Source organism: Lates calcarifer, linkage group LG2 (genome assembly GCF_001640805.2).
Source record: "Lates calcarifer isolate ASB-BC8 linkage group LG2, TLL_Latcal_v3, whole genome shotgun sequence".
In the NCBI taxonomy this organism is placed as follows: Eukaryota; Metazoa; Chordata; class Actinopteri; family Centropomidae; genus Lates; species Lates calcarifer.
This window is the reverse complement of record NC_066834.1, coordinates 20,383,478-20,410,775: the sequence shown is the minus strand read 5'-3', so window position 1 is coordinate 20,410,775 and position 27,298 is coordinate 20,383,478. Positions and strand designations below refer to the sequence as shown.

Sequence of the window (27,298 nt, the reverse complement as noted above, 5' to 3'; positions counted from 1 at the left end):
ACACTGAGACCACACACACACGCACACACACAAACTGAATCATAATGATGTGTGAGAGAATAAACTCTCTGCTCATATGCACAGTGGAAACCCAGTGTTACTTATGGCCACTTAATGCAAAGTGTTGGTGTGGTGAGAGAAAGCGATGTTTGTGGGGTGCTGGCTTCTCAGCCTGCATCAGGCCGGCCTGGGAGAGAGCGCTGCCTCTGGCGAGCCTCAGCCCCGGCTCTGTCTCACGCTCTGGAGGCAAACACATTCCTGTGATTCACTGCACAAAACAGATATATCATAGGTTAACAGGCCCGTAACACCATATCCAACAAGAAACAAGATGTTGGCTCTGGTTGTTATATGGAAATGATGCAGATAAAGTTACTTAGAGGAAGTGGTATCAACCACTGGTACATTACACCAGTATTTAAGCAGTGGTGGGAGACAATATTGTAATTTCACTTCAAAATACTCTAATATGGGTTCTTTTTTTGAAATACCATTTAACTGTTGTAGCCAGTCAACAGTTGTAGTTCAGTGAAGCCATGGGATGATTCATGGTTTAGGAGAGAAAAAAGAACAAACAAATGTATATTAATTCCTCTAATGTTTACTGTTTAGGAGCTATTGAATAATTTTGCATCTTTGGGCCTCAAACACTGAAATAAAACCATGGAGTAAGTTTAATGAGGAGATGTCTCTTTAGTGGAACTGCTAACAGTTTACAGACATCTAAATAGACACTTCTTTTTGGTAGGGGGGCAAAAGCTAAAAAGGTTGGAAACCACTGATATAATATTTAACAGGGTGATATATAAGTCTCCATCAGGAATATAAGTAGTAGCTCTAGCTAACCGATAAGTGTAGCTGAGTAAAAAGTGCAATATTTCACTGTGAAACAGGCTGGAGTAGAAGAAGTATGAAGTATGTCAGCAATGTACTTGAGCACATGTACTTTCTGCCCCTGTGTTTAGTTGATAGTTTTCTCCATCAGACAGAAGAATATGTTTAAATTTATCAACAATAACAGTCTACATTCTACAAGTAACCGAGAATCAAAACTCATAAGTGTAATTACAGTAAGCAAAGCAATTTTCAAACTCTTGCTTTTGCAAAATAAAAACTACACAATTACTTGAAAAAACGCTATTATGTCTCCATATGGTATGCTTTAAAAATTATTTTACCACCCACTGTTCTGTTTACTGTAAAAGAACTAAAACTCAAAGGACATGATGACACGCAAAACTGCGTCATTCTTTGTGTGGCTGTAACAAAAAACAAAAAAGGACACCACCATTCAGTGTATGAAAACTGGATTTTCACCAACTAAAGTTGGTGGGATTGCATGTTGTGACCATAAAATGTCATCAGCCAGCAGCCTCAGTCCCTATCAGGCAGTCTGCTGCACAGAGCACTCTCCTCTAGCCTTGGGCGCTGGCCACACTAGCTGGCACCCGTCGCCTCTCTTCTCTTTCTCTGTCTCTCTCTCTTTTACCAAGCGGCAGTGACAGTGATATGTGATGCATACCAGATGTGATTGGAGACATCACACTGTTCACGCTGTTACTGCTAACCAAATAGTAGTGGCAACTAAAGCAAAAGATCATTTTTCCTCTGTTCACACATTCACAGCATGATGCTGGATGTGTGTAAGACCGGTTTGAGCTAGAATCAGAATAACACATTTCAGAGGATGTTTTTTTAAGAAGTTCAGAGAGTATTGCACTGGATACATGATGGATATGACAAAGGGCACTAAACAAAGTCACAGTATCGCCTCCTCTTCTATGACAAAACAAAAAATGCCTAATTTCTTGGCATTCTGTGAACACATACTTTACATTCTCACATCATAATTTAACCTCTGTACAAACAAACAGAAATCTGGCAAACTCTGCTGATTGCCATCCTGCACAAGTGATTAGAAAGGTCTCGGTTACCTGAAGCCCTTCTTTACGGGTATTGGGTGCTTACATCTTGTATATATTCTGTGATTAGAGCCTCAGACCACATGATGGCAGCAAAAGAGATTCTTAAGCCAAATCTCAAAGACTGGTCCAGATTTTGATGTTCTGTATCACCAGAGAAGTGATGAAATTCTCTGGTTTATGAGGTTACTCTGCACTTGAAACAGAAATTCTCTCTAGTTTGAGCTGAAAAGTGAATCGAAATCCATTTCAGTTCAAATCTGGCCATCAGCACTTCAATCAAAGTTTATACTGTCACTCAGTCACTCTTTAATTAACCCTTCTCTCTTGTACAGTACATGTACAGAGTATCTCTTAGATCCCCCCACACACTGCATGTTTTATAAGCTTGTCATATGTTACGTCTGTTAAAAATATTTTGTACTGTAAGTAGTAACTACAGATGCTTAATAAATGTAGTATAAAAAGTACAATATTTATTTCTGTAGTACAGTAGTTGAGTAAATGTGTTTAGTTATGTTCCACTACTTCACGCCAGTATGCAAACTGTGACAAGGTCTACTGCTTTTTTAGGGTAAAGGTCTGCTGTGTTAGGGGCACTCAGCCTTTTTCCAGTTGGTAAATATTTACTAAATGTCTCAACCAATCACAAAATAATCTGAATACTCCAAAGAAATGACTTTAAAGCATCATGGTCAGTTTTACCTGTAAAAGAGGAATTGACTGATAACAGCAACTCTCAGAAGTCCACAGAAAGTACATACTCTCTTTGTGCTCAGCTTTTTCAGAAACTTAATTGCTGGCATTAAGCACTTGAGGGAATTCTGTGCTGTGTTAGGTGTTTGTGTGCAACACAACCCCACACGTTCTATTAATAAACTGACACCCTCTTATCCCCACCCCCACCCACTCTCTCTCTGAAATAATGAACAATAAGTGTCGCTGCTGCACCTCAGACACACACCAACATCAAGCAGAATGTCAAATGGCTGGAAGAACGGAGCGATTGACAGCAACCAGGCTCCACAAGGCATGCAGATTACTAAAAGCAAGTTCTGAATGTTCTTTTCAAACTTTCTCCACATGCCAGAGGGGAAAGTAGGAGTGTTGATCTGATGTGAAATGCTTGAAAGAGATTCTTGCAAACGCTAACGTTTAGAAGGCTGGATATGACTGTATTGGTACCTACTGTTTTCACCTCAGTGCATAAGTACAGTGTGTAGGTGACCTGAGTTACATGGATGAAAAAATAAGCGTCCATTAGCGAGAAACCTCTGAGGTTTGAATGGCAAGTAATTCATGTTAGAGTTTTAAAAAAACATTGAAATGATTATGAAAAAGAAAATCAATATGTTTCACAGAAAGATTAGAATAAAGCAGTCTGTCATACTGATTTAATGATGCCACAAAAAATGCCCTGTTTGTGGCCACTGACAGACTCATGAGTCCTGATAAATAGATGTTTTAGAACATTTGAATTCAACTAACCTGGACATTAACAGCACTGTAACATATCTACTGTATGAATCTACAGAGAGAGTATACATCCATGCAGCTGCAGTGATCCTTCAGTATGATGGTTTATGCACAATGTTGCTGTTAACCAGCAGATGGTACTATGTTCCAACTTCTGTGATCCAGTAATATTACAGAAACAGCAGAACATATTGACTCTTCACTGTGGACCTTATCATTAATTATTTGTACGCTTTACAGAGGTGTGTCCATGTGTGACTCCTAAACCGAGTGCTCCAACTTTTTGTGCGGCCACTCAAAGCGCTTCTCGTTATTAATTATGTCCTACCTTGCTGAAATTATGAACTGGATTTCCAAAAACTTCCTGCAGTTGAATGACTTCAAATCCAAAATGATTATAGTCAGCCTTTCTGGCCCAAGCACTCGCAGCAGTGATAATCTCTCATCTGGTCTGGGCGACTTAATCTAATAATATAAGAGGCCCATAACCTGAACAGGTGTACGTTTTTGACTCCAAGTTATCTTTTAATGATCACGTGATTTGAGTGTTGCAGCGTTGCTTTGTCCAACTGAGACATTGAACCAAAATCAGGCCCCTACTTTCATTTACACATCTAGAAAAGGTCATTCATGCTTTTATCTCCTCCAGACTCTACTATTGCAATGCACTGATTCAGCTTTCCACAATGTTATTATATCATGTGATGATTAAATATGCCTTAGTATATCCCCTGCAGATTAAGAGCAGTGTCAAATCATAGTCGACAATAAAGCAAAGAGCAATGCACTCCAAATCAAACAGACATAAACACACTGCTACTCAAATCAGTTTGCAATAGATGTATTCAACCAACCAAGCAGGTGAACAATAATGATGTGTATGTCCACTCGTTAAAGAATCTGTTTTCCCCACAACTCCAAAGCCACTTCCGTTCAATCCAGTTTCACAAAAGTCAAAGGAAGACAACTCAAAACTCTGGATCCACACAACACAAATGAAACCGGGTAACCCAAAAGTTTAACAATAGCATTTCAAAGACTAATTATGTACAATATATAAACCGGGTACTCACGGAACCGTGGATTGGTCAGTCTGTCCGTAGTCGGTCAAGTTTCCAGGGTTGCCTTTAGCTCCGCCATGACCTCCATAACTCCTGGATAATCTCCAACAGGGAAATACACATCCACCGAGTATTACTCCTCCTGACCAGACTCCACAGGCGACGCTTGTTTGGTTTTTATAATCCACAATTTGGCTGCGATTTTACGCGGACATTACAACGCGGTCGGATACCGACGGTGAAGCTGGCGTTTCCCTCATCCACTGACCAAGAGCACCCGCGGCTCTGAGACTCACTAAATAAAGTTCTCGGAAGTTGGTTTCAAACTAGGCGCGTTTTTGGGAAACTGTGATTGGATTACTGAAAGATTGTGGGCGTTAACTTTAAATAAATAAATAATCTGTTGCAGACAGAAGAATATATGATAAGATCTTATTTTTTAATGTTTTTTAATGTTGCTAACATGTATAACTATTTTCAAAACATTATAAATCCTCCATAAAGATACTATATAAAACAATGTTTTGCTTGTTTGTCATGTGATAATTCTTCTAATAACAATACTGATAATAATCTGGTTGTGCATTATAAGTAAGTAAGATCCGCAAGTGAGAGTAATAACCCTAACCCTATGTGGTAGGAGTGTGAGAAGGTAGTCACAGTAATTAGACAGACCATCTTCCCCCTCGGCACAGATTCCTTGTTTCCAGAGGTTCAAACTGGTGGGGAAACTGTTTTTTTTTTTTCTAATTAAAGGAAACATACGTTTTGAACATCTTACAAAGTGGCCCCGGACCCCATAAGTTATTTTTTAAATTTCTTTTTCATTGATCAAAAACGCAGATCTGATCTGCCAGACAGACATCATTGGGCTCCGACGGTCTTTTCAAGAATTCTCCGGTTACCAGGGGCGACGCGTAGTACAATTATGTCACCGGTGCCCGAGGGGTTCCACCTGGCTAGAGTCCGACAACACCTGAAAGAGATCTCGGGGTTAATAAAGAAAAAAGGGGATTCTGCCCAAACCAGCGAGAAATCGAGCAACAAATCACAAAGTACACTGAAAAGAATAAGGATAGAGATCAATATACCAGCAGCAGCCCTTGTAATACTATACTACCCACATCGGGAATCGAACCGCAATCTGCTGGTTACAAGCGCGCTTCCTTAACCATTCGGCTATTGCAGAAAAAAGGCTTTTAAAACGTGAAAACTTCGACCTGCTCCGGCCATCTACCGAGCGAGCGGAATACTCAGAGATTTCGGACTCAGACTGACAGTGCGTGGAGCGTAAGATCTTCAGAGCCCTTTATCGCTAATCCTATTCAGCATTAAACACCATACTACCTTATTACTACCTTATGATCAAATATTATCACCATTATGTCACAGTCTTGAATATAATTTTCATGCCAAAAACTCACAAAATGATTTGCCTTCAACAGCCACAGCAAAGAGTCAGTGTGCTGATGGCGAGGGAGAGACTGAAAACACTGCAGTATGTAGAATAAAAGTCAGCAGGACAGATGCTGGGGGATCTGATGTGATTAACATCAGGTATTTTCTAAAACGTTTCTTAGGCCACTCTGACAATTTTTGCTTCATTACAAGGAGCAGTGCGATTTAATAAATTCAGTAATATCTGTCAATGATGTGTCAAAGCGCTGACACGTACGGATTGAAAAAAAAACTTTGAAGTATTTGCAAAAAAGCTCATGTTTAAATAGAAAGTAAATTTATTTTCTTAGTTTTTGTCCAATGAAACGATCCATATTCTCCCTCTTTATTTAACATGTCAAGTATAGAAACAAATACAGCTGAAAGGAAATGTGTGTAACAATCAGGGGATGAAACGTGACAAAACGCCAGACAAACGCGAATCCAGTTTGAGCACAGAATTAATACCAGACTACCTTATTACTACCTTATGATCAAATATTCTCACCATTATGTCACAGTATTGAAAATAATTTTGAATGAAATTTTTCAAACGCACAAAATTCTTTGACTTAAACAATAACAAAAATAGTAGCTGTCCAGAGTGCTACACCCTTGTGCACACCACCATGCATCCTGCTATCAGTGATCTTCAGGGCTCATGGTCTATGCTAAAGTCCCTTAGGACTCACAGGGCTCATGGTCTATACTAATGTCCCTTGTGGCCTATAGGGCTCATGGTCTATGCTAAGGTCCCCTAGGACTCACAGGGCTCATGGTCTATACTAATGTCCCTTGTGGCCTATAGGGCTCATGGTCTATGCTAAGGTCCCTTGAGATCAACTGACGGCGTCAGCGCTGATGACGTACTCATCAGGTAGCAGCCCGAGCGGCTACCAAATATATAAGATATTCCAAATCTATTTAAAGGGCACCAGGGACATCCTGGTTTCACTGATGGTTCCCACTTGTCTCCTCTGGCCATTTCCATATCTGACACACTCTCCTTATGATAGTCAGCTGGCAGAAACCCTTTTCAGATTGTGAATTGCTTCAATTTTCAAATTATCAGCTTTGATTGGGCTCAGACTGTCCCATGGAATTATGGGTACTCCATATACCTATGTGTAAAATTGATTTATTAAAAATTATCATGACATATACATCAATTAGGAACTTTTATCACTTATATGCTGATTGCTCAGGAGGACTGTAAACAAAATCACATTTCCTCTAGCCACAGTTGCCACTGCAGCGCTATTTACTTGTTTTAACTGCTGGAAACATGAGCCATTTAACAGTTTTATCTTTTTGTTATGATTTAATTTCTCCTGTGAGCGCGTGGAATCGAAGCCTCACCGGCACTGCGCCTGAGGAAAATGAGCTGCAGTACCACTTTCAGCCACAACAAAGAGTCAGTGGACTGGTGGCGCTATTTCAAACATTCTGCACAGGCTGATGTACAAACCACACACACTGTTAACAGATAAATCAACAGTCAATAAAAGGAAAACTGGAGAAATTCAATATCATTCAAAGCCCTACTAACTTTGTTATAATAACTTACTGATAGCTACTAACTTGGTTCACGGAGCACACCCAAAACACGGAGAAATGGCTTGGGCAATAAAATCTCCAATCAATCAAGCTTCCCGTATTTTAAAAGCCCGGCAGCATCGTTTTGTATTATATGCTGCGTACAGTCAGAGGTAAATTTATAGTAATGCTCGAAGTGATAACATAGATACATAATACAAGTAAACCAGACAGAGCTGCTTATGATCTAACTATATAGCTGTTGTAGCAGGAAAAAAAACAGTTGACCTCCAAAGTAAGAACATAGCAAGCACACGGAGAGTCATGTAGAGAAATTGTGCCCATGAGGAAATAGACAGAGATAGAGCTTGACGGGGAACACCAGCTTTATCTGAGTCACGTTACTTGTTGAAGCCCATTCTTCTTTCTTTCGTGGAGATGAAGAGGTAAACATCCAGGTAATTGTTATTTCCCATTGTACTTGTTGCTGTCGTGGCCACACAACCTCCGTGTCTCTGTCGTCCATCACTGCGGTACCAGCATTTGTCTTACGAAAGCACGTTGCTTGCTAATAGGTTATCATTGACAACAACGGAGAACAGGCTAACTCAGTCGGTTCCTTCATTTGATTAATGTTAACTTTCTATTGGTTGTGAGGCCAGAGTATGACTGGTTTCTCAGTTCCTGCCCAAAGAGAGGTGCCGACCTCAGGACGGGTGGAGGGACATAGCCGCAGCAACAGAACTGCCCAAGTTATGTGCTACGTGATAAAGAAAACCTAAATATAAATTATTCACTTTTATTCAAATGACTAAATTCCATCTGTCCTTTAGCTAAAACGCGCAATGTTGATATTTCCTTAGCATGTCAGCTCATAGCGCTTCAAAACTCACGTGACTTTTTCGTTTCATCACTTGGACAACTACTGGACTTAATAAACTTCACAAGGTATTTTTAATTCCTGTGCCTGATTGGACAGGGTCATGATTGCATTGTAGTGGTTTATTCAACTTCCTGTAAGTGCTCAAATCTTCACCATTAGTCGAACAGAGATCATGCGTTGCACGTTAAGCCACCTCACTGTGGCTGCTCTGTCTTCACACACACAGGTACACCTTTAAATTAAACCATAAGTGAATGATATAGAAATCCTTGAGCCATAAAATACTGTGAGGTTAAGGATTAATCTCTGATCTTTTACAGACTGAATCAGATGCGTTTGTTGTTTTATCAGTAAAACAACAGGCCAGAGACCAGAATGTATAGCCAAGACCTCTCAGTTACAAGACAGTCAAGTCTATTACTGTCTTAATGCTTTCTTAAGGCAGACCTGTAAGGCTGTGGGTCACACACAATCCAAAGGATTTCTATCACATATGACTTAAACATAATGTCTCCTCTGTCTCTGCTCAGTAGATAGATGATTTTGGTGACTTTGCTCAATTTGCCTTTAAATGTCTAGTTAACATTTTTCACTGCAGACTTCATAGGTGCTCTATGAAGAGAAATAGTAAAGTGTTGAAAAACAAGAAATCCTTGCCCAAAAGAGAGAGTCAGAGAAAATAACTTCAAAACACTAAGATGCTAATTTGCACTGAACTAAAAGTATCAGATAACTGCTGTATTTGGCCGTAAGTAATCTGCGGTGGAATTACCGACAGGTTAAGGACGTGTGAATCCACTGTGAAGCGCCACAGTGACGCAGTTTGGTTTCTTTTGGCAAACAAATTGTCCATCGTAAGCTGAAATCACAACATATCCAGCTCAACAAGTCAGAAAACATTCAACTCGGTTACTTACACTGCAGCTGCTGTATATTTTTGTTTTATGTTCATTGTCATTAATCATAATTTGTTTGAGTGGGGCTCAGTGAATGCACTAAGATTTCAGGAAATAGTTACATGACGGAAGGGACACTGGGGAGAAAATTACACTGTGCAGGCTGGAGTATTATCTATGTTACTATTGATAGTGTCAATTACAACAATCTTAATCTAAACGCAACAATCTTAATCTAAACCCAGAGTCTCTAATTACTACTCCATCCTGCACCAGAGACCAAAATATTTGTCTCTCTGACCTTTCAGACCTTTTGGGTTGAGTTACCCTAAAAACCTCACCTGGCTTCTCCTAAAGTGTAGGAGCAGTTTGTTTGGCACTGAATCCCCTCATTCACAAATATGTAGACCACACAGAAACATGATAATGATGTAATAATTTGACCAGAACATGCTGACACCCTGCTTTCTCCTAGCTGACTATTACAGTTTCTTTCACTAATGTCCTGGCTGATTGTTTGAATTCTGTAGGAGTCATTCTTCCACTGGGCTTTTGGAACAACAGAGCCTGACTGATATGGAGCCATTGATGTGGACTCTGGGAAATCCATTCTTTTTTCCCAAACTGCCTGAAAGCTATGCCTCTTGGATGGTGAGTCACAGTAATCCTCAAAGAGCTGTGCACATGGCCAACAATCATCACCAGCTGGTGCCGAGCTCTGAGCTCTAACTTGAAGAAAAGGTTGACAAAGTCATGACCTCCACCTGTAGATTATGTAGATGCAGAATAACAATCTGTACCTCACCTTGGAGACATCCTAGACCTCAGGTTTTTCATTTTCTCTCTCTGATCTTTCTGATCATAACCCATCTGTTATGTATTCAGGGATTGACTCTCTCTTGAGAGAGAGAGCTTGATCCTAAAATCCTTTGTATGTTTATTGTATTTTGCTTCATCAGTTGTGTGTTCTGTGCTAAAGAACACTTCAAGGAGAAGTATGCTGTTGATGAAGTGCAATACACCTGTGTTGTAAGTATGTCTGTACTGGTCTTTAAATCCTCTCTGTGTGCTGCTGCTTTGTGTAGTAACTGAACAATAATGTGAAGTCACAGAGCTATGAAGTTACAGCAAAGGACACTGTTCAGCATTCAGCTGGCAATGGTGCCTACAGAATGACTTAAAAGAAAACAATGTTTCTGTTTTATCAAAACCAGATCATGAATATTTGAGCAGTTCTGTGAAGATGTGAATAGTGTGTTCTCATCCTTATAAAATACTGGTGTTTATCTTTGATTATCTTTGATCTATTGTCAACCTGCTCAAATAATAATAATAAAATTGGGTCTGTAATGCTACTTCAGGAAAATTTTGCTATGTGCAGTGAGTCACATTTTCCTACTCAAGCCAGCCTTGTATGGCTGCAAGTAAACTCTTGTAAAAAGTCCCATTAGTGTTCACATTGGGTTTTGTCTTGATGAAGGCCTTTTTTTTTACAGGCTTAGGTTATTTTTGCAGCTAATTAACTCATTATCTCATTATTCAGCAGAGGGTGCTATCCTCATAACTGCATTTAAATAATTTAAGCAGTGATCACTTCAGTATCTGTCTGCCTCCTTGCAGATTGTCGATGTCCTGTCCAACCTGAGACCAGCAGTGCTCCCACAGTAACACAGGTATTTTGCTCCCTGCATTTAAGCTTCATCCATGATCCTTAGAATGATCCTGGGGTGGGGACATTGCATCACTGTAGGTTCCTCTGAGCACAGCAAATTAAATAAAACTATTTTATATTAGATGATTGTGATAATCTGAGGCCAGACTTTTCATTTCTGATTATGGAATTGATTATCCGCCCAGGAATAAGTTAATAATAACAATTTAATGCAACTTAATGCTATTTGGAAGCACATGTGATGCCATGATGTTTTCTTTCCGAGCAGCGAGGACAGAATACAGACAGCAGGAGCATCTGCCATGAAGCCTCCTTTGTTGGTATGTTTAATTGGCTTCAGTTTGCATTAACAAAATTAAACTCTCATGCATGTTGATTGTTGCTAATTAATTCAGTTCTGAATATAGTTTAATTAAGCAAAGAATCTTGCTTCTGCATGTTAATTGTCAATTAATGGTTATGTTACTGTTGTTCTTAGCACTGGTCTTTGTTCTTAGCAGCCTTTCATTATGCATTGTGATTCCTTACTATGAATCTAAGAAATCTTGCTTATTCTAAAGGTTATATTTAGCTGCTATATATCAGACTCTTATCTAACTAATCAAGAATTTTAAACTTAATACGAAAAAAAAGAGAAAGGTTTACGTAGCCTAATAATTTGTCAGATGTTGCAAATGTTGAAATACTGTGAATGAATTGAGTCACATATGAAGTATGGACTTAATGTGACGGCATTTGGGCCCATATGTCTTGTATCTGAGAGGAGGTTCATCAGCAGGTGTAACATGCTCAGAGGCTCATGCTTTTTGACCTGTTGCACCCTCTGGGAAATATCACGGGGAAACATCAGATTTGCAATGTCTTTACTGTGGTGCCATCAGGTGGCCAATTTTGGAACAACACTGTGGTAGCCTGGGGATTGATGGTCAATGGATACAAGTCATTTTCCTGTCCAAATTAAAGAGCTTGAAAAATGAGGACATGATCATCACAGGTCACCTCCTCCAGGCAAAGAATGAAACAGCTTGTGCCACATGCAGGAATCACTGTTACAGCTGCAATTTCACATTTAGTATTACAGTTATTACTTGTGTATCCTTTTTGGCTAAAATACAATAACTGGAATAGAATGGAACACTGATGTGTCTGCTGTAGATATTTTGTACTCAAACAGAAATAAAGTTCAGGCTTTGATTGTAAGACACTAGATGTTCGCAGATTCAAAATATAAAGTGTGAACACAGACAACAGCTAAAAGGAGGAGAACTTCACAGCTGTAACATTCAGTGTCTGCATCAAGTCAATTGCAGGAGCTGTTTCTTTCTTCCTCCTGTAGAGTTAAATTACTACTTCTGTAACTTCTCCTTCCTGTGGGTGGCAGAGGTTGGTGTTGTGGTTCTGCAGCTGGTTGGACCTGGTATCTTGCGCTTTGTATTAATGATATTTTGTGTGTCCCTGTGTTTTTTTACCACAAAGTTTGATTGTATTTAATGAGCTGTTCTGTTGTTCAGGGAGTGGAGCCTATCAATGAGCATGGGCTGTTAAGTCTTCTGATGGGCCGTCTGGTGCAGGAGAGGCTGGTCCTCACTGTGGAGCCCTGCATATACCATCAAACACCTCTGGACCAGGCCCTGGCCAACCCTGCCCAGACCTGCTTCATCAACAGCCAAGTGCTGGCTCGCCTCCTTGGCTTTTGAAGGGTCAGTCTGCTGCCACAGTTTTATTTGTCTGTATCTGTTTTTTTCAGGGGCTGATTTCACCAAAGGGGCTTTAAAAATCAATCATGTGACAATGAATCGTTGACACTGAGCTATGATATACCTGACACTGAATTATCTTTTTTCAACATGTTAATTCTCTTCTTTCCATTTTACACAAGTTGAATTTCTTTTGAAATTTGATTTGATCATGTTTGACTAACCATTTTATCTCTACTGTGTGCAGATTCACATTGAAGATGACATGACAGTGACAGCGGATGGTGTAGAGCTGCTGACCTTTGTCCCTCACACCATGGAGGAGATTGATGCTTTCATGGCCGACTCTGCAACAACCTTCAGCTGTGTCGTCAGGAGTGAAAAACTCATGATGGATGTCAAATAATTTCTGTGCCTCCTGGTAAAAGAAAGAGGAGGTTATGCAACATATGACACTGGAGAATTCTGTGAACCAGACTGCATTAAATCAACTTATGCATCATAGCAAGAAGTGGAACCTCTGCTGTAAATGTGTTTGTTGTAATACCACCTTTGTCCTCCAGATGGATGACTCAAATAAAATACATCACTTCCTCATCCTCTGATGTAAAACTAAATCAGTTTAGGAATCACACAAGGAAAAGCTGCTGTCAAGTGTACAAATAATTAGTAAATTTGTTTATTTCAGAAAATCTCAAGAACACTACATGAAAATCAACTGCTGAAAAATTGAAATCTAAAATAAGGCAAATATAGATGTTTTATTTGATGCAGTCATATGTTGAATACTGACAGATTCTGGTATTTTAGTTCCACTCTTCTTGATTGTTTTTACGAAAATCAAGAGTCATGCCATCATGTTGGTACATCCAGGATGGTAGCTTTCCTTAGAGACTGAGTTAATTGCATACTTGAGTCATTTAAAACTTAGACATTGATACATGTACAGTACTTATGGATCAGAGGTAAGTTTATAGTGCTTGTAGGGAACTGAAAACAGCTATAATACAACAGAAGTTAAACATTTGAGAGGTACTGTGTGCAGATTTTGTATGAAACTCAAAAAGTGTTATGGCAGAATAGGATTGTTCATAAAGAAGGATTTACTATTAATGTAAACCTCATATATACCCTTCCAGGTCAAGAGTTGTCAAATACTGCCATGCTCTATCTTTACAATCAAATATTAATCTATGTAGTTATGATTGGTGATTTATCAGGAATTGTACAATTGTGGAATGATCATATCCCACAGAAAAATATATATATACATTTTGTTTAAAAATACATTAGGGCGTCTGACTATCTGCTTCTACCATCCAACTGACTGTGGAATGCCTACATTCATTTCAGAGGCTGTGATTGGTGGAGAGAGCCAGCAAAGCAAATCCCCACAGCCAAAAAGGGGCCACCGGTGGCCGATAAACCAGTGTCCTCCCTGGGGAGCCACACAAATAAATAAAGAGGGCCTTTTTTCCCCCCTCAGTTGCTGGGAGGACTGTCTGAGAACCCTTAAAAAAGACCTTTATCATTCACTTTGTCATACATACATATATACAAACATATTACATTTACACCTCATGGCTGTGCAGGAAGGGGGGAAAAAAGGTGGTTTGACCTCATCTGGGTCACAAAAAATTTAAATTCTGATATCTTCCTTGTGCATCCATTCAAGGATGCACCATCAGCACCATGGAGGGATTGATGCACAGTGTTTGTTTCCTAAGAAAAAAGGTGTTAATCTGTCACTGTCTTCAGTTTAATGAGGTTACATATCTTTGGTCAACAAAGTGGGCGTTAAATAGTTGATTATAGGTGAGACAGGACCAACTTCATATGACATCATGCCATAAATCTGAGCACTGTAGAGTAAAGAGCCATATTAGAGCATATACTGTGTATACATAGTCCACATTAAACAGTTGCAGGTGTTCCCCTCTTCATAGTTAATCCACTTCAAGATCCATTTTCGCTAAGAGACAGCTGCAAACTGTTTCTCATGAAACAACAAAGAATTATTAGAAGTTGTAGGTTATAATCCATAAGGCGTTTTGTATGTTCCTCAGTTTGCTACTGATGTCTCTCACCTCACTAGGGCTCTGTTTACCCAGTGAATGGATTCCTGTCGTCCATTATTCTTAGGTATGCCTTTCTCCCAACAGCTGTCGCCAAATGAGCCGGCAGAAATGTTCCTTCTTCAGTTTCCATCCTTGGCAAACAAAACAAGTGTCCTTTTTAGGTAAGGTCCAGCCAGTCCACTCCCCTGGCTGGCACAGGATCAGAGTGCCTGCAGCGGGTACAGAGTCTGGGCCGACATGGAGCTGAGGGACCGTGGTAAAAACTGCTAGCTGTGGCCCCGATGAATCGACTGTCTGTGGGCCACTCGTGAGCATGAAGCACAGCACGTCGTCTTGTAGTAATCATACACGCAGAGGCGAGCCTGGACCACCACGTTGCAGTTGAAGTACTTGTCCCGGCAGTTCTCATCTTAAAAAAAAAAAAGAAGTCTTAAATTCATATTCTTAATTTCAAGCAAATAAAGTTCAGGCTTTCAGCTACACCACTGATTTACTCCTCATGCTAGGAGATTCCCAGCTGGCAACTTTCCATTCACAATAATGACCCTTGTGTTCCTAATGATGTTAGAATCACTAAGAAAACATTACTACATGTTTGAAGAGGACTGACCTATGCGGGGTATGCAGGGCTCTGGGTTACAGTCCTCCTTCTCTGCTGGTCTCAGCAGCTCGTCACAGCCCTCACTGGACAGCATGTCATCAGAGAGGCAGCGCACCTCCCGCACACGGAAGCCTCCCTCACATGTTTTTGAACACTGGAAGGACAGGAGTCAGTGGCAGCAGCCAGTCCCAGGTTAATACAATTTCACCCTAAACTTGGTCCACTGGTGACACTGCTGCTATTTTGCAAACATTATTAATTGTGACGTGGATACCTTTAAATGCCCTTAAGTCTTATTTTCTCAATTAGCTTCATACGACATATGACTGATGGGATCCTACATAAGTACGGTTTTCTACCAAAGTTAGAATAGTTTGCTTATTTCACATGACAGATTGCTGTATTTCTTTTTGCCTTTATGCTCTTTTTAATTGGTTTGATGTAGATGGGTCTCAGCTGGAAAAAGCTGATGTACTGCAGGGCACCAATCAGAGTGCAGAGACACTTGAATCAAAATTTAATGACCGTTGGTTTGGTCACTGTCAATCTGATCAACTCACACAGTCCTGATGACGCAGGTTAGTAGAGTTTTGTACTATTTATTAAATTTGATTTGATTGTTGTTAATTAAATACATTAAAACCAAGCTTTGGTTGGTAGCCGAAGGATCAATGTTTATCTTTTTCCTGAGATAATAGTACTGTTCACACTGGAGTGTGATGAAAATGAAAATAACTTTAATGGTTTAGTGCACAACAAATGAAACCACAGTACAAAGTGACATCATCAAGGAGAGCTTCAAAAATAAATTGTATTCCTTCTGGCCCATCAAGGGCCTAATGTATAAATGAGCTTCACTGTGGTGTTTCAGTCTTTTTGTGTCTAAGCTCAGTGTATACTAGTATAGCAGCATTCAAGCAAACCTCTACATGGGATTTTGACCGATTTCTTCCACAGGAGCTACACAGATTATCAGCCTTTTTGGCCATTAATCACCTATTAAGTGTAACAGGCATTAAAGAGTGTGTGTCTTGTTCAAGGGCATCTCAACAGTAAGAGGAGAGAAGGTTTCATGTCTTACTTACAGCACTCCAGTCAGTGTGATACCACTTTGCTCCACAGGCCTTAAGGTTGCAGCTTTGCTGGCTGAGGGGTCGCTCCAGGGAGGAGCACTCATACGGTGGCATGACAGTGAATCCTTCATCTGACTTCATCAGACAGACCACTGATCTCTGCTGGCTGCCTGCGCCACACTCTGCAGAGCACTGGGTCACATACGGCAATAGCATAGAGCACATGGATTTAATTAAACATCATAAACCAGAGACTGTGGCAAAAGTCATGACACATCAATGTAAAGTCACTGCAAAATCCCATGTATTTAGCTACTCCAGACAACTCCCCCTTAAGCCCAGGGTGACTTCCTGTCGTCCTCATACCTGGCTCCAGGGGCCTGTGAACCACTCTATGCGGTTCTCACAGGGGCCGTTGTTGCAGACCTGAGAATCTGCAGGCCGCTCGCTGCCGCACCCCTCCAGAGGAAGGCTGCTGATGTGGTTGGTCAGGCAGAGGACTCCCCTGGTCCGTACACCCATCCCACATTCAGCAGAACACTGTGGAGTGAACACTCATTTTATAGTTCACGTTGATCACCCATCACCAACTGAGTTTTTATTTTTGTGCTAAGATGATGGGCCATGACCAGATTTAAATAGAAAGCATATATGTATATACATGCTTCAAATCTGAAGTGGATTTGGTGAAATCAGCATCATTCGTTTCCCATTTTGAATCTCAATGTATTATATTGTCATAAGGCGGTACAGTTAAGTGGTTTAATCACTGTAAAAAAGAGATGTGTTCTTTGCTGTTTGCTGCTCCTTTCATCTGCTTAGGTCTTCCTTCCCTGTGGTAACCTACTGAAAGCTAGAGAGATTCCACTGAACTGTTTTCCTGTCTCCACCGCCACCTGAAGAAGAAAAAACTCTCATGTGTAGTATTTGCTTTATTTAGTCATTCCAATATTCTCTGGCTTAGGTAATTCTCATTCCCTCTCTTCATAACTCTTATTTTACTAACTTTGTTTCCTAACACTTTAAATTCTACAGTAAGAACATCAGTGTTTACTACAGCTCTGATTCTTATGATATAAGCAGTCTAGTCAGTGAAGGTTACACTACTGTTACTGTCTTTGTAAGCCAATGTAGATGAGATTAATACCCAGAAACAGGAGTGTCTGGAGCAGGACAGGAGCATCATCTCCTGCCATTATCAGGGTGGACAAATGAAGCTTTTTCCCAAGCTTTTCTAGCTGTCAAAATCTTTACTAAAGATCTTCATAGATTTTCTGCTTGACGCATGAAGACAGACCTATACAATGACGACCACTGTTGTTAGAAATGAATGAAAGTTACTATATCTCCCAGAGACTTTTAACACCTACCCTATTGCCCCAGTCAGTGTAAAACCAGCTCTTGGCACAGGCTCCCATATCACAGTTCTCTACATCGACGGGCCGCAGATTCATGTTGCACTCCTCGTCAGGAACAAAGTCGCCCACGTTGCTGACACAGCGTACCTCTCGCGACCTCTGACCCAGCCCACATGGCACAGAGCACTACGGAGGCACAGACCACACGATTAATACTATACTGTGGAAGAAAGCGCTGCTAGAACGGACTACGCTCTGAAAATTTTAAACATACACAGCAATTTTATCTATTTGTTAAAGCTTTATATCATTAGAGGGATGCTTCAGTCACACTGTGACTGATAGCTGCCACTCACAGTGGTCCAGTCGGAGCGGATCTGCCACTCACTGCAGATCTTCAGCTGGCAGGTGCTGGCAGTTTCGGGCCGCTCCAGGTGTCGGCAGCGGCTCGTGTGGACATTGAGGGTGCGGTTGGCGTAAACCTGGCGACACAGGACCTGACGGTGCTGCATGCCCAGGCCACAGGTCTTGCTGCATTCTGACCACTCTCCAATATCCCAACTGCTCGGGAGGAAATCACAAAAGATTGGTGTTGGGTATGCTGTATTTTTTGCTGTTGTTTATATTGTGACAGGTTCATTTGGAGACTTGTTCTGACATGTCAAGACGCTGTAAAAGATTTGGTTCCATGATTTTCAGTGATAATGAGTTGACAGTGCCAACAACAGTGATAGATAAAGAAGGAAAATGTACTGTATATAATTTAAGACCACACTATTCTTCAGTGCCTCTCAGTGGCAGCTTAGATAGTCTAGATACTGATTTACTGAAGTAATCAAACTTTAGGGTAAAATTTTCAGTTTTTGAAAATCATTGCATAATAGTACTGTGTATACTATCAGGTAAACTTTAAAAAGTATTTTCAATTTCGCAGTATTCAGCAAAGTGCAAAGTGTGAGATCAGATGTGTAGTCTCTCACAATGCTGGGCAGGGCTGCAGGTTGCAGGCCTCCTCCTGTGGACTCGGCTTGCTGCTGCTGTCACATAGAGCATCAGATACCTGGACATGATTCAGCCGGTGGACACAGTGAAAGACGGAGTATCTGAATCCTTTAAAGCACACGAAGCAGATAAATTAATTTAATCTCTGAATCCTTCATCGGAAATATGAGTAAATATTCGCAAACTGTGTTTCCTACCTTTACCACAGGAGGCACTGCACTCCGTAAAACCTGTCATTTTCCAGTTGTACTCTCGCTCACGTCTGGGTGGTTGTACAGCGGGTACCTGGTTGTCCGGGAGACGAGGAGGGTACCTCCCTCCACCTGCTGGATTGTAGTTTTCTTGGTGAGTGTTGCTGTGATGGTCGTATTCACCCTGTCCATTCACAGCGTTCCCTAAGACATGGACACATGAGTTAAGATGCACTAAGAGGTGATCAGATGGAAATAAGACATGTGCAGATGAATAAATGCTTGATGGGTTGGATATGTGTTGGACTGCAACTACCGGTTATTATTTTTATCATCCAGAAATTTTAGGATTCTGCTCTTGATTGATTGCTTAGTCTATAAAAAGCATTGAGTAATCAGACAAAGCTATGGTAATAAACATTTCAGGGGGGGAGGAAGTGTGTCTCATTTACCTTCTGGTCTGTGGTTTGGTTGTTGAGGGCCAACTGATTTCTCAGAGGGAAGAATGTACTCATAATGAACACCAGGGTTTGGCTGCTGGAAGATCATCTGAGGGAAAATAGATGATACTCAGTCAACAATCCTAAAATAATACTCTTCACCTTCAAATATTTGCCCGTCTAAAATGTGATATCTGCTCTGAGAGTCTTATTTTTTCTGGACAAACTTGTGCATTTTTAGTATGTATGAAAGAGGAGAGTCACTACAATAAGTATCTTGAGGTCCACGCTGATTTGTTACTCACATAAACATCCAGGATCTCATTGGTGGGCCCTTCAGCAAGAAAGGACTCCCCAGCAGTGCTACTGATTTCATTGGGTCGGCGGTAGGTGAACATGGTCCCCCCTCCTTCGTACTTCCCTGGTCGGTCAATGGCCCAGTTTCCATTAATGATGGATCGCCCCGATCGGCTTCGGAGAGCTAGAGGAGACAGAGAGAACAACCACACAATCACCACTGACAGCCCTGAGCTCAAATGAAAAGGAAAATACTGCCACAGTCTCTTCCACATAATTATTGTTTAATGTAAAACCATTTAGACATAATGAGAAGAAAAAAAGGTCTGACACTCACTTTCTCCACCCAAAAAAAGTAATTATAGCTAACTGAATAAATGCTCTCACGTGCACTTTCAAAGCAATGTCTTATATAAACGTGACAATCTGTTTGTGCTGGCAAATCTTTCATGCAAATCCTGAAACAAAATCTCCCAAAAATGTTTTCCACTGATTTCATGGATTAAGTACAAGGGGCCATTAGAAAAGCATTAGAAGTGTAACATTAGACAGGCTTGTAAAAGAGTGTTTGGACAACTAAAAGCACTATTAGAGATGCACGGTGTAGAACAGAGGCCTATTGAGGGAAAATCACGGACCTGGTGTGGATACAGTAGGTGGCTCCTGCTAGATTCCTGCCCTTGTCTCATACTTTAATCTTCTTTGCATTTTAAAACCTGTTAATCAAGTTGGTGAAAAATGTTGCAGTGATTGTCAAACCAAAAATTATTTTGGTGAAGATGAAGCCTGCTTATTTTATCCACAAGGATATTGCGGTTTTTCACTGTGTCTTGCATTGTGACAGTGAATGGAGCCTTTGTCCTTACATGATCTAACCCTAACCCTAACCCTAACCCCATCTTTGCTTGTGTCCTCTAAAACCATGCTAACACTGTGTGTGTGTGTGTGTGTGTGTGAGAGAGAGAGAGAGAGAGAGAGAGACAGGTGTGAGGGAATGTTGCAGAAGGTGCATATAAAAGTAAGAAAAGAAAGCAGCGCGTACTTGGCCTACCAAGTATTTGGGATTTGAAAGGTAGCCGCTGAATCCATCCTCCAAGTGTTCCTTGTTTTTTTTCTTTTCTCACAGAGTGGTAAAATTCCTCACCTTAATTAAAAAGGATGGTGAGGCTCGAGGGGTAAGATCCTCTAATGAAAGCATGTTTATGCACTTTCCTTGAGGGAAGTGGCCGTGGGGGGAAAATCAGGGCTGTTCCGGTCTTCCTCCAAACCTACTGCTGAGCTAGGGCATGGCTCTCATTAAACAATGTCTGACATTCCAACAGTCAGTTCTGAAAATAACCCACTACTGTGTCCCACCGTTGCACCTCTATAAAGACACCAATTATCTGTGTAGTGCGTTTTGCTCAGAGGCTCCTGTTGAAAGGCTCCACCACAGTGGTGTGTGGTAACACAAGCTACACCCTGTGTGGAGAAATCCTGAGAAAGTCACACCGCCCTTCGTTGATTTGACAAATCAAAAATAATTGTACAAGCAGATGCTGCCTGTTGCTGCCTGCACAGCTGGAACTAGTAGAACTGTCACATATTACATTTAATCTGTAACATAATATTACATGTAGTGGATGAAGATTTCCATATCCATGTGTTTTGAATGGGAATAAAGGCAAAGCTCTGTAGCAGACTGCAACTGATGAAACTGTAAACCTGGCTGTGACGGCATGCGAGTACTCCAGCCAAAGCGGAGAGGCCTCAGATTTAAAAATATTTTCACAGTGAAATATAAAATTAACCAAGATTTACCAACTCATAGCAGAAAACATAAGTCCAATATCAGTCAATACCAATGCCTTAAAGAGGACAACCTATTCACATACACACATTCCTGGCATTCAGCCCTCTGGATTATACCCTAATATTGAATTCTTGACAACATGTAATTTCAAGACCCTCCTTCCATTTTCAAGCATTACTAACTGCTCTGACTTTTGAGCAAACTAGCAGATGTCAAAACAGTATTATTATAGCATGATTTTAACACACTGACATGCTGCTGAGAAACATTTTCCCTAAATGTAGTTCACTCAGCCAACTCACGTGCAGTGGATTATTATATGAATGCAGAATATGTACTGCAGTGACATTTGGCGTCTAGAATCTGACCACATCATTCCCCACAAGAAAACAGTAAGCTCAGCACAACAGGGAACTGAGAGCGATGATGGTAACTTCCCCTGTATTGGAGCACAGAGCCTACAGGTGGATGCTAAGCTGAAGATGAGGCTTTTTTTTTTAAATGGTACAGGTATAGTAGCAGCAGAAGGAGCAATTAATAACATAGATTTTTGGTGAGTGATGTGGCAGCAGGCATGGCAGCAAAAGAGTGAGCAGAGCACTTACACCTTAAGTAAACCCACAGGACAAAAATGGTGTGTTGGATATATGTTGCAGTGAGAAGACTCTGTGAATGTAGCAGCAGACTGGAGCGGACTGCCTGAACTAGCTCAGAGCTTGCAGGTTTCAATTTTAGTAAAAGGGTAAAGCTGTTTTTTGTTTTGTTGGTAGATTACTGTGGTAACATTTACCCAGATGTAAAACAGCAGCTAGAATAAAAACCAGCAAACCAGGCTTAAGCAAGAAGACTGAGGATTGCTGTTCTACTTAGATACGGTTTCCATGTTGTGAAACTACAGTGCAGCATCAACATGACAAACATTTTTTTTTCTCCCCCACCTAGGTAGTTCCGGCTCTTCACCATCTCTGTGACGTTGATCTTGGTGGCTCCCTCTGGGATCTCCACTATCTTGTGATAACCAATTTTGGTCAGACTGTGTTTGAAGACTCCGGAGACCAGCCTGCAGGTTGTGTTGTCACCTCCACACACGCCGCACTTGTCCATCACCTTTCCTGATCCGAGATACTCATCGCAGCCTAGACTCTGTGACACAGAGGAGAAAAGGTTTTACAATGAGGAAGTGTGGAGTGACGAGTACTGCAGCGTGAAACAGCTGCAGCTGAAGTATCAAAGTGTGCACGTCAAGTGTTCAGTACAACAGATATTTAAGGTTTAGTGGAGGTGTACATGAACTGTTCTTGGTCAAATAAAAAAGACTTAACTAAGTAGAAAAGATTATATTTACAGAGGAAAGCCATGTTGCACCTGCAAAATGAACTCTATAAACTCACATTATTAACTACAGTAGAATAACAAATTTTTTGGGATCTTGTTACTTTCCAGAAGGCATCATTTAGGTGTGACTGTCTAGATTTTCCTCCTAAATCTCTAGGGTGTGAGTTTTCTGCATCCCCTTGGCGGTAATACATTACAGGAAACCTGGGCACAGTAAAAATAGAACACTTAACATCAGCAGTCCATAAATTCACTCAAACCGGCAGTAAAAGTAACTCGCTGTGCAAACAGGTGGTGGAGCAGCCAGAACTGGTCCCGGTGAGCTACCACACACTCACACATACACTGGGCTGTGGCTGTTGCAGTGCCAGGGTCAGCCCCAACCAGACCACAATCACCTATAAGGAAACCAGCAGAGTTAGGCATCATGTAGGGGAAGGACATAATAACACAAAAGCCTTTCTGTGATTGGACAGCAGCCAATCTCTAGGCCTTCTAGTCGGTTTGCAGCTCTTGCTTGGCTTCCATGTGGATCCCCTGATTGCAGTTGACATATTTCTCTTGCTCTGCCTTGTAAGGAAAACATACTTCTCTCAGAGCTATTGTATGGTTCTAAAACTCATTTTTTGAAAAGTCAAACATGGCAACTACCTCAACAATGCAGACCAATGCATGGTTGTTGAATGATAAACAAATTAACAGCAAGTGTGAAATAAGTCAGAAAAATTGTCATTTCCATGGGTTTAGCCGTGGTAAAGCAGCTGCAGACAAACAGAAAGACAGACAGCAAGGAGAGGATAAGGAGATGGAGAAAGGTAAAGGTGAAAGGAGGGATAAATGAGAGATGGAAGAAGAAATGGTGGCCAAGAGTGGACTGAGGCAGTTGGGGTGAACTCAAGAGGAGAGTCTGGCTCTCTCTCCCACCCGTAGCAGCTCACTCTGTTCTGGGCCAAAACACCACCTAGGCCAAAACAAACATGAAGTGCCTCCTTCCACACAGGAAATAAGTGATGAGAGAAAGGAACAGCAAACTAAGAGTGCTGAGAAAAAATTAAATAAAACTGCCAAACGCTTCTGTGGTCAGTGCGGAATTATGTTGCATGGGGCTGAATAAAGCCGGGATAAAAATCACCAAACACAACACGATAGAATTCAAGGAAGCACTGTGGCGCTTCACGATCTCACTTTACAGATCAGTGAATATAAAGCAGCTCAAAATGCCACAGACGAGTGATAAAGGAGTTCATAATGCATGGTAAAACACATCGGAGGACATTTTAACTAGCCAGAGTAAGTCCACTGTGGAAAACAAATAAAAATGCAGTCAAAGAGGACTGTTGGTGACATGACTACCAATGAATATCTCCATTTTCACCATAAATGCCTAAAACAACACAATTGTAGCAGCTCTGCAGCATTTGCCTCAAAAAGGGAAAAATGTTCCTCTCATAAAACAGACTCTGACATGGTAAAAGGTTATCTGTGGCCATCTGGATGGGAAAATGTCTGAATCAAAACATTCATCTAGGAGTGGAGGATAAGCAGTGAAATTTACTGACCCAAAATCTCAACTGTCAATTTAATATCATATGACTGTGGATTTAAAAACACACAGGGGTTTTCGTTCCTCTGATACAGGAGGAGCCAAGAGGTTTTACGCCTCCAATGCAGGAAGCATTAGAGAGTTAAGGGACTACTTGATATCTAGTCATTTGGACAGTTGCACCATTTAAATCACTGAACTGTCAAGACAAACTTCTCAGTTTTGCAGCAACATGAGGCACAAAACACTAACATCCTAATCTGTCTCTGAGTAATCTCCCAGATTGTCACATCTGCCCTCCAGGCTGTCTCTGACAAATGTGACCTTAACCCGTGAACCCATCAAAATGAGGTGTCACTGGTGTCAGGACACATGAGTGAAACCACGGTCTTGGCGGGAGCCTCGCTAAATCTTCCCAGCAGAAACAGAAATCTCAGTGCGACTGACGAATGAGGAGGCAGCTTTGGAGTCTTGGTCTAGTTTCTCCACACTGAGACAAAGTCACAGCTTTTTTTTTTTCTTTCACCTTCTCTCTGTGGGTGGCTCATGCCATCTGTTGGGGGAAATTGCCCTGTTTTCAGTGGAACTTTAACAGGATTTCTAAAATGTCGCTAAAATCCACCTTCATCTGGAAATGGTTACATGTGTCAGGACAGTGGAGTCGACTCCCAGTCAACTCGCCATCACTGAAAACAACATCATCTTAAAGTAAATCCTGATGGTATTTTCCCACAAGATGCAGCTGGGTTAAACTCATCATACTGCAGAGTTTTTGTAACAAACTGAACTCTCACACGGTTTTGCCAAAGGCACTTGTCACTGGAGATTTCTTCTGTTCCCAGAAAACACAACAAGACATTTAGAATTAGACACAGACATCCTTTCTTACTGAAGTACATGCTTAACCCCACTGACCCACAGATCGATGATGGCAGCACTTTTACTCCCTTTGCAGCTTTAATGTTTGAGTATTGAAAATAAACTAGGGCAGAGACCCTTATGCTTGAGGTCTGGACCAAGTGATTCACAGTGCTCAGCATTATGATTAGTACCCTCCAAGTGAACTGTGAACTGTAAATTGTAGGGGTAAAAAATTAAATAAAGAACAATTAACTTTTGAGGTCATGCAAATTTGGGGAACTTAAATCTAGAAGAAGGGGGCTTACACTTGTTTTTCACTTAATCTTTTAAATGATATTCTGGTATTTTTGAACCTGGGCTTTATTTTCCCACCTTTGTTGGTGCAAATGATTGATAGGGACATTAATCTTTGAAATCGGCGCTCTACTGACCAGCAAAGGTGTAAAAAAGAAACCACAAACAGCTGCTGCAATGTAATCCAACTGGGCATTTGTCCATGTCAAAGTATGACCATGAAAGTGCTTGTTTTTGCCACTAACAGGCTTGGATTGTTATTTTAAGTGTCTGACAACATTATGGATAGGATTCCTACAGAGACAGACCTTATTATTGAACAGTAAGATTCTTTTTGTTTAACCAAAAACATTGCTTTATATCGCTACCATTGACAAATTATTTTACCTCACAGAACATGGGAGTTCCTTATTCTATTCGTGTTACTAGGGGGTAAACTGACAAGCACGATAAATGTGTTGGTTGTATTTATGGGCAACATACAATCTAAGTGTTTTTGTGTTTTAAAAAAAATCACATACTGCACTGAAAACACCCTGTAACTTACATATCAAATAACTTTAAGCAGCTAGATTCTTACACGGGCCATATACTCAATACTGAGATTCACAGTGTAGCCCAGATATGAGTGATGATTTGCGCAGGCTCATTGATCTGTCTGTTAAAATGTAACCATAGAAATGTCTCCCAGTTTGCTCTTTCACTTGTGCTTCTCTACACGTGTGCAGAGGCTCCTCTTCTCTGAAATAAAGATTTAGAGGCAGTGAGTAACTGTCTAAACCAATATCAAAGAGTGTGGGGGAGAAAGTGGCAAATATCAGCCATTTATATCATCCCCAACAGTAAACATGCACAATGTCAAGACATAAAGCTGCACTGAATCTCTTCCCGACAGCTCTGGCATACTGTTACAGTTGCCTTGCAATAATAGAGCTTTTATCCACGTAGGAGGCCTGGTTTGTGGCTCCACACAGGGAATGCAAATATGAATAAAAAGTTAATGTTCAGAATGATATCATGTTTAAATTAAGAGCAGCGCTAGATGTAACGTGCAGGCTTTTAACTCCTCTTTACTGTAATAAATTAAGTTAACTTGGCGCTGGACTTTTTCAAAGACGAAGAGTGTTTGAATGTGTTTATGGGCCTTAAATGAACCCTGATACTTTCGCAGTGGTTAACTTGTGAAGTTTTGTTATTCAAGGTTGCATGTGTCTTTACCTGGTGAACCGGGATATCACCAGGCATCAGAGTGGTCCCCCCCCCCAGACAGGTCTGGAGCCGCAGTCAAGATGTTTGAAGTTTATTTTGTGACAAAGATAATACTTTTATTTAGAAGTTATTAACATAATTAACTCATAATTGTACACAAAATGCATTTAAAAATTACAAAGAGTGTGAGAGAGTTTGGAAAGTGACATCACCAGTTTCTGTGTCTAGCATGTGCACATTGTCAGCTAGTGTTTGTGGTGCTGAGACAGAATATTCTGCAACTGACAGACATGTCAAGCTCAAGGCTGACAGCTTGACTAACATAATCAGATGCCTTATGGCTGGACCACCGAGCTACACCGCATCAGCAGCCTCCAAATGTGGGCAGCTGTTTTGGGTAAAAACTATACCCACTAGAGCAGAAGCTGTGCACATTATATCTGTGTAATGCATCCAACTGTGATGCATTTTATTCATTTCTAGAGTTCATCACAACTCAAACTGGTCTGGATATATGTAAATATGTAAAACACACATTTCAGACACTAGCATCCTATACCCTCAACATATAAAAATGCAAATAATAATAGAATAGATCGAGTGTCTCATATCCAAATCACACTGTAAATCATTAGTTATGAGAC

The 27,298-nt window shown here is 40.8% G+C and overlaps 1 protein-coding gene across 2 annotated transcripts in view; it reads right to left on the bottom strand.

The window, feature by feature from the left end:
- Window positions 1-13,230: 13,230 nt before the first annotated feature.
- The window catches only part of LOC108897751 (thrombospondin type-1 domain-containing protein 4), a 40,794-nt gene continuing 26,726 nt past the window's right edge, over window positions 13,231-27,298 (bottom strand). For both annotated transcript variants that reach the window (XM_018697515.2, XM_018697516.1), the window contains 11 exons: window positions 22,351-22,555; window positions 19,629-19,804; window positions 19,336-19,432; window positions 18,890-19,087; window positions 18,671-18,800; window positions 18,047-18,251; window positions 17,703-17,876; window positions 16,699-16,872; window positions 16,345-16,524; window positions 15,269-15,413; window positions 13,231-15,067 (listed from right to left, as the gene is read on the bottom strand). In XM_018697515.2, the coding sequence (XP_018553031.1) occupies window positions 14,925-15,067; window positions 15,269-15,413; window positions 16,345-16,524; window positions 16,699-16,872; window positions 17,703-17,876; window positions 18,047-18,251; window positions 18,671-18,800; window positions 18,890-19,087; window positions 19,336-19,432; window positions 19,629-19,804; window positions 22,351-22,555 (1,827 nt within the window). In that variant the 3' untranslated portion in view covers window positions 13,231-14,924. The remainder of the gene's footprint in view (window positions 15,068-15,268; window positions 15,414-16,344; window positions 16,525-16,698; window positions 16,873-17,702; window positions 17,877-18,046; window positions 18,252-18,670; window positions 18,801-18,889; window positions 19,088-19,335; window positions 19,433-19,628; window positions 19,805-22,350; window positions 22,556-27,298) is intronic.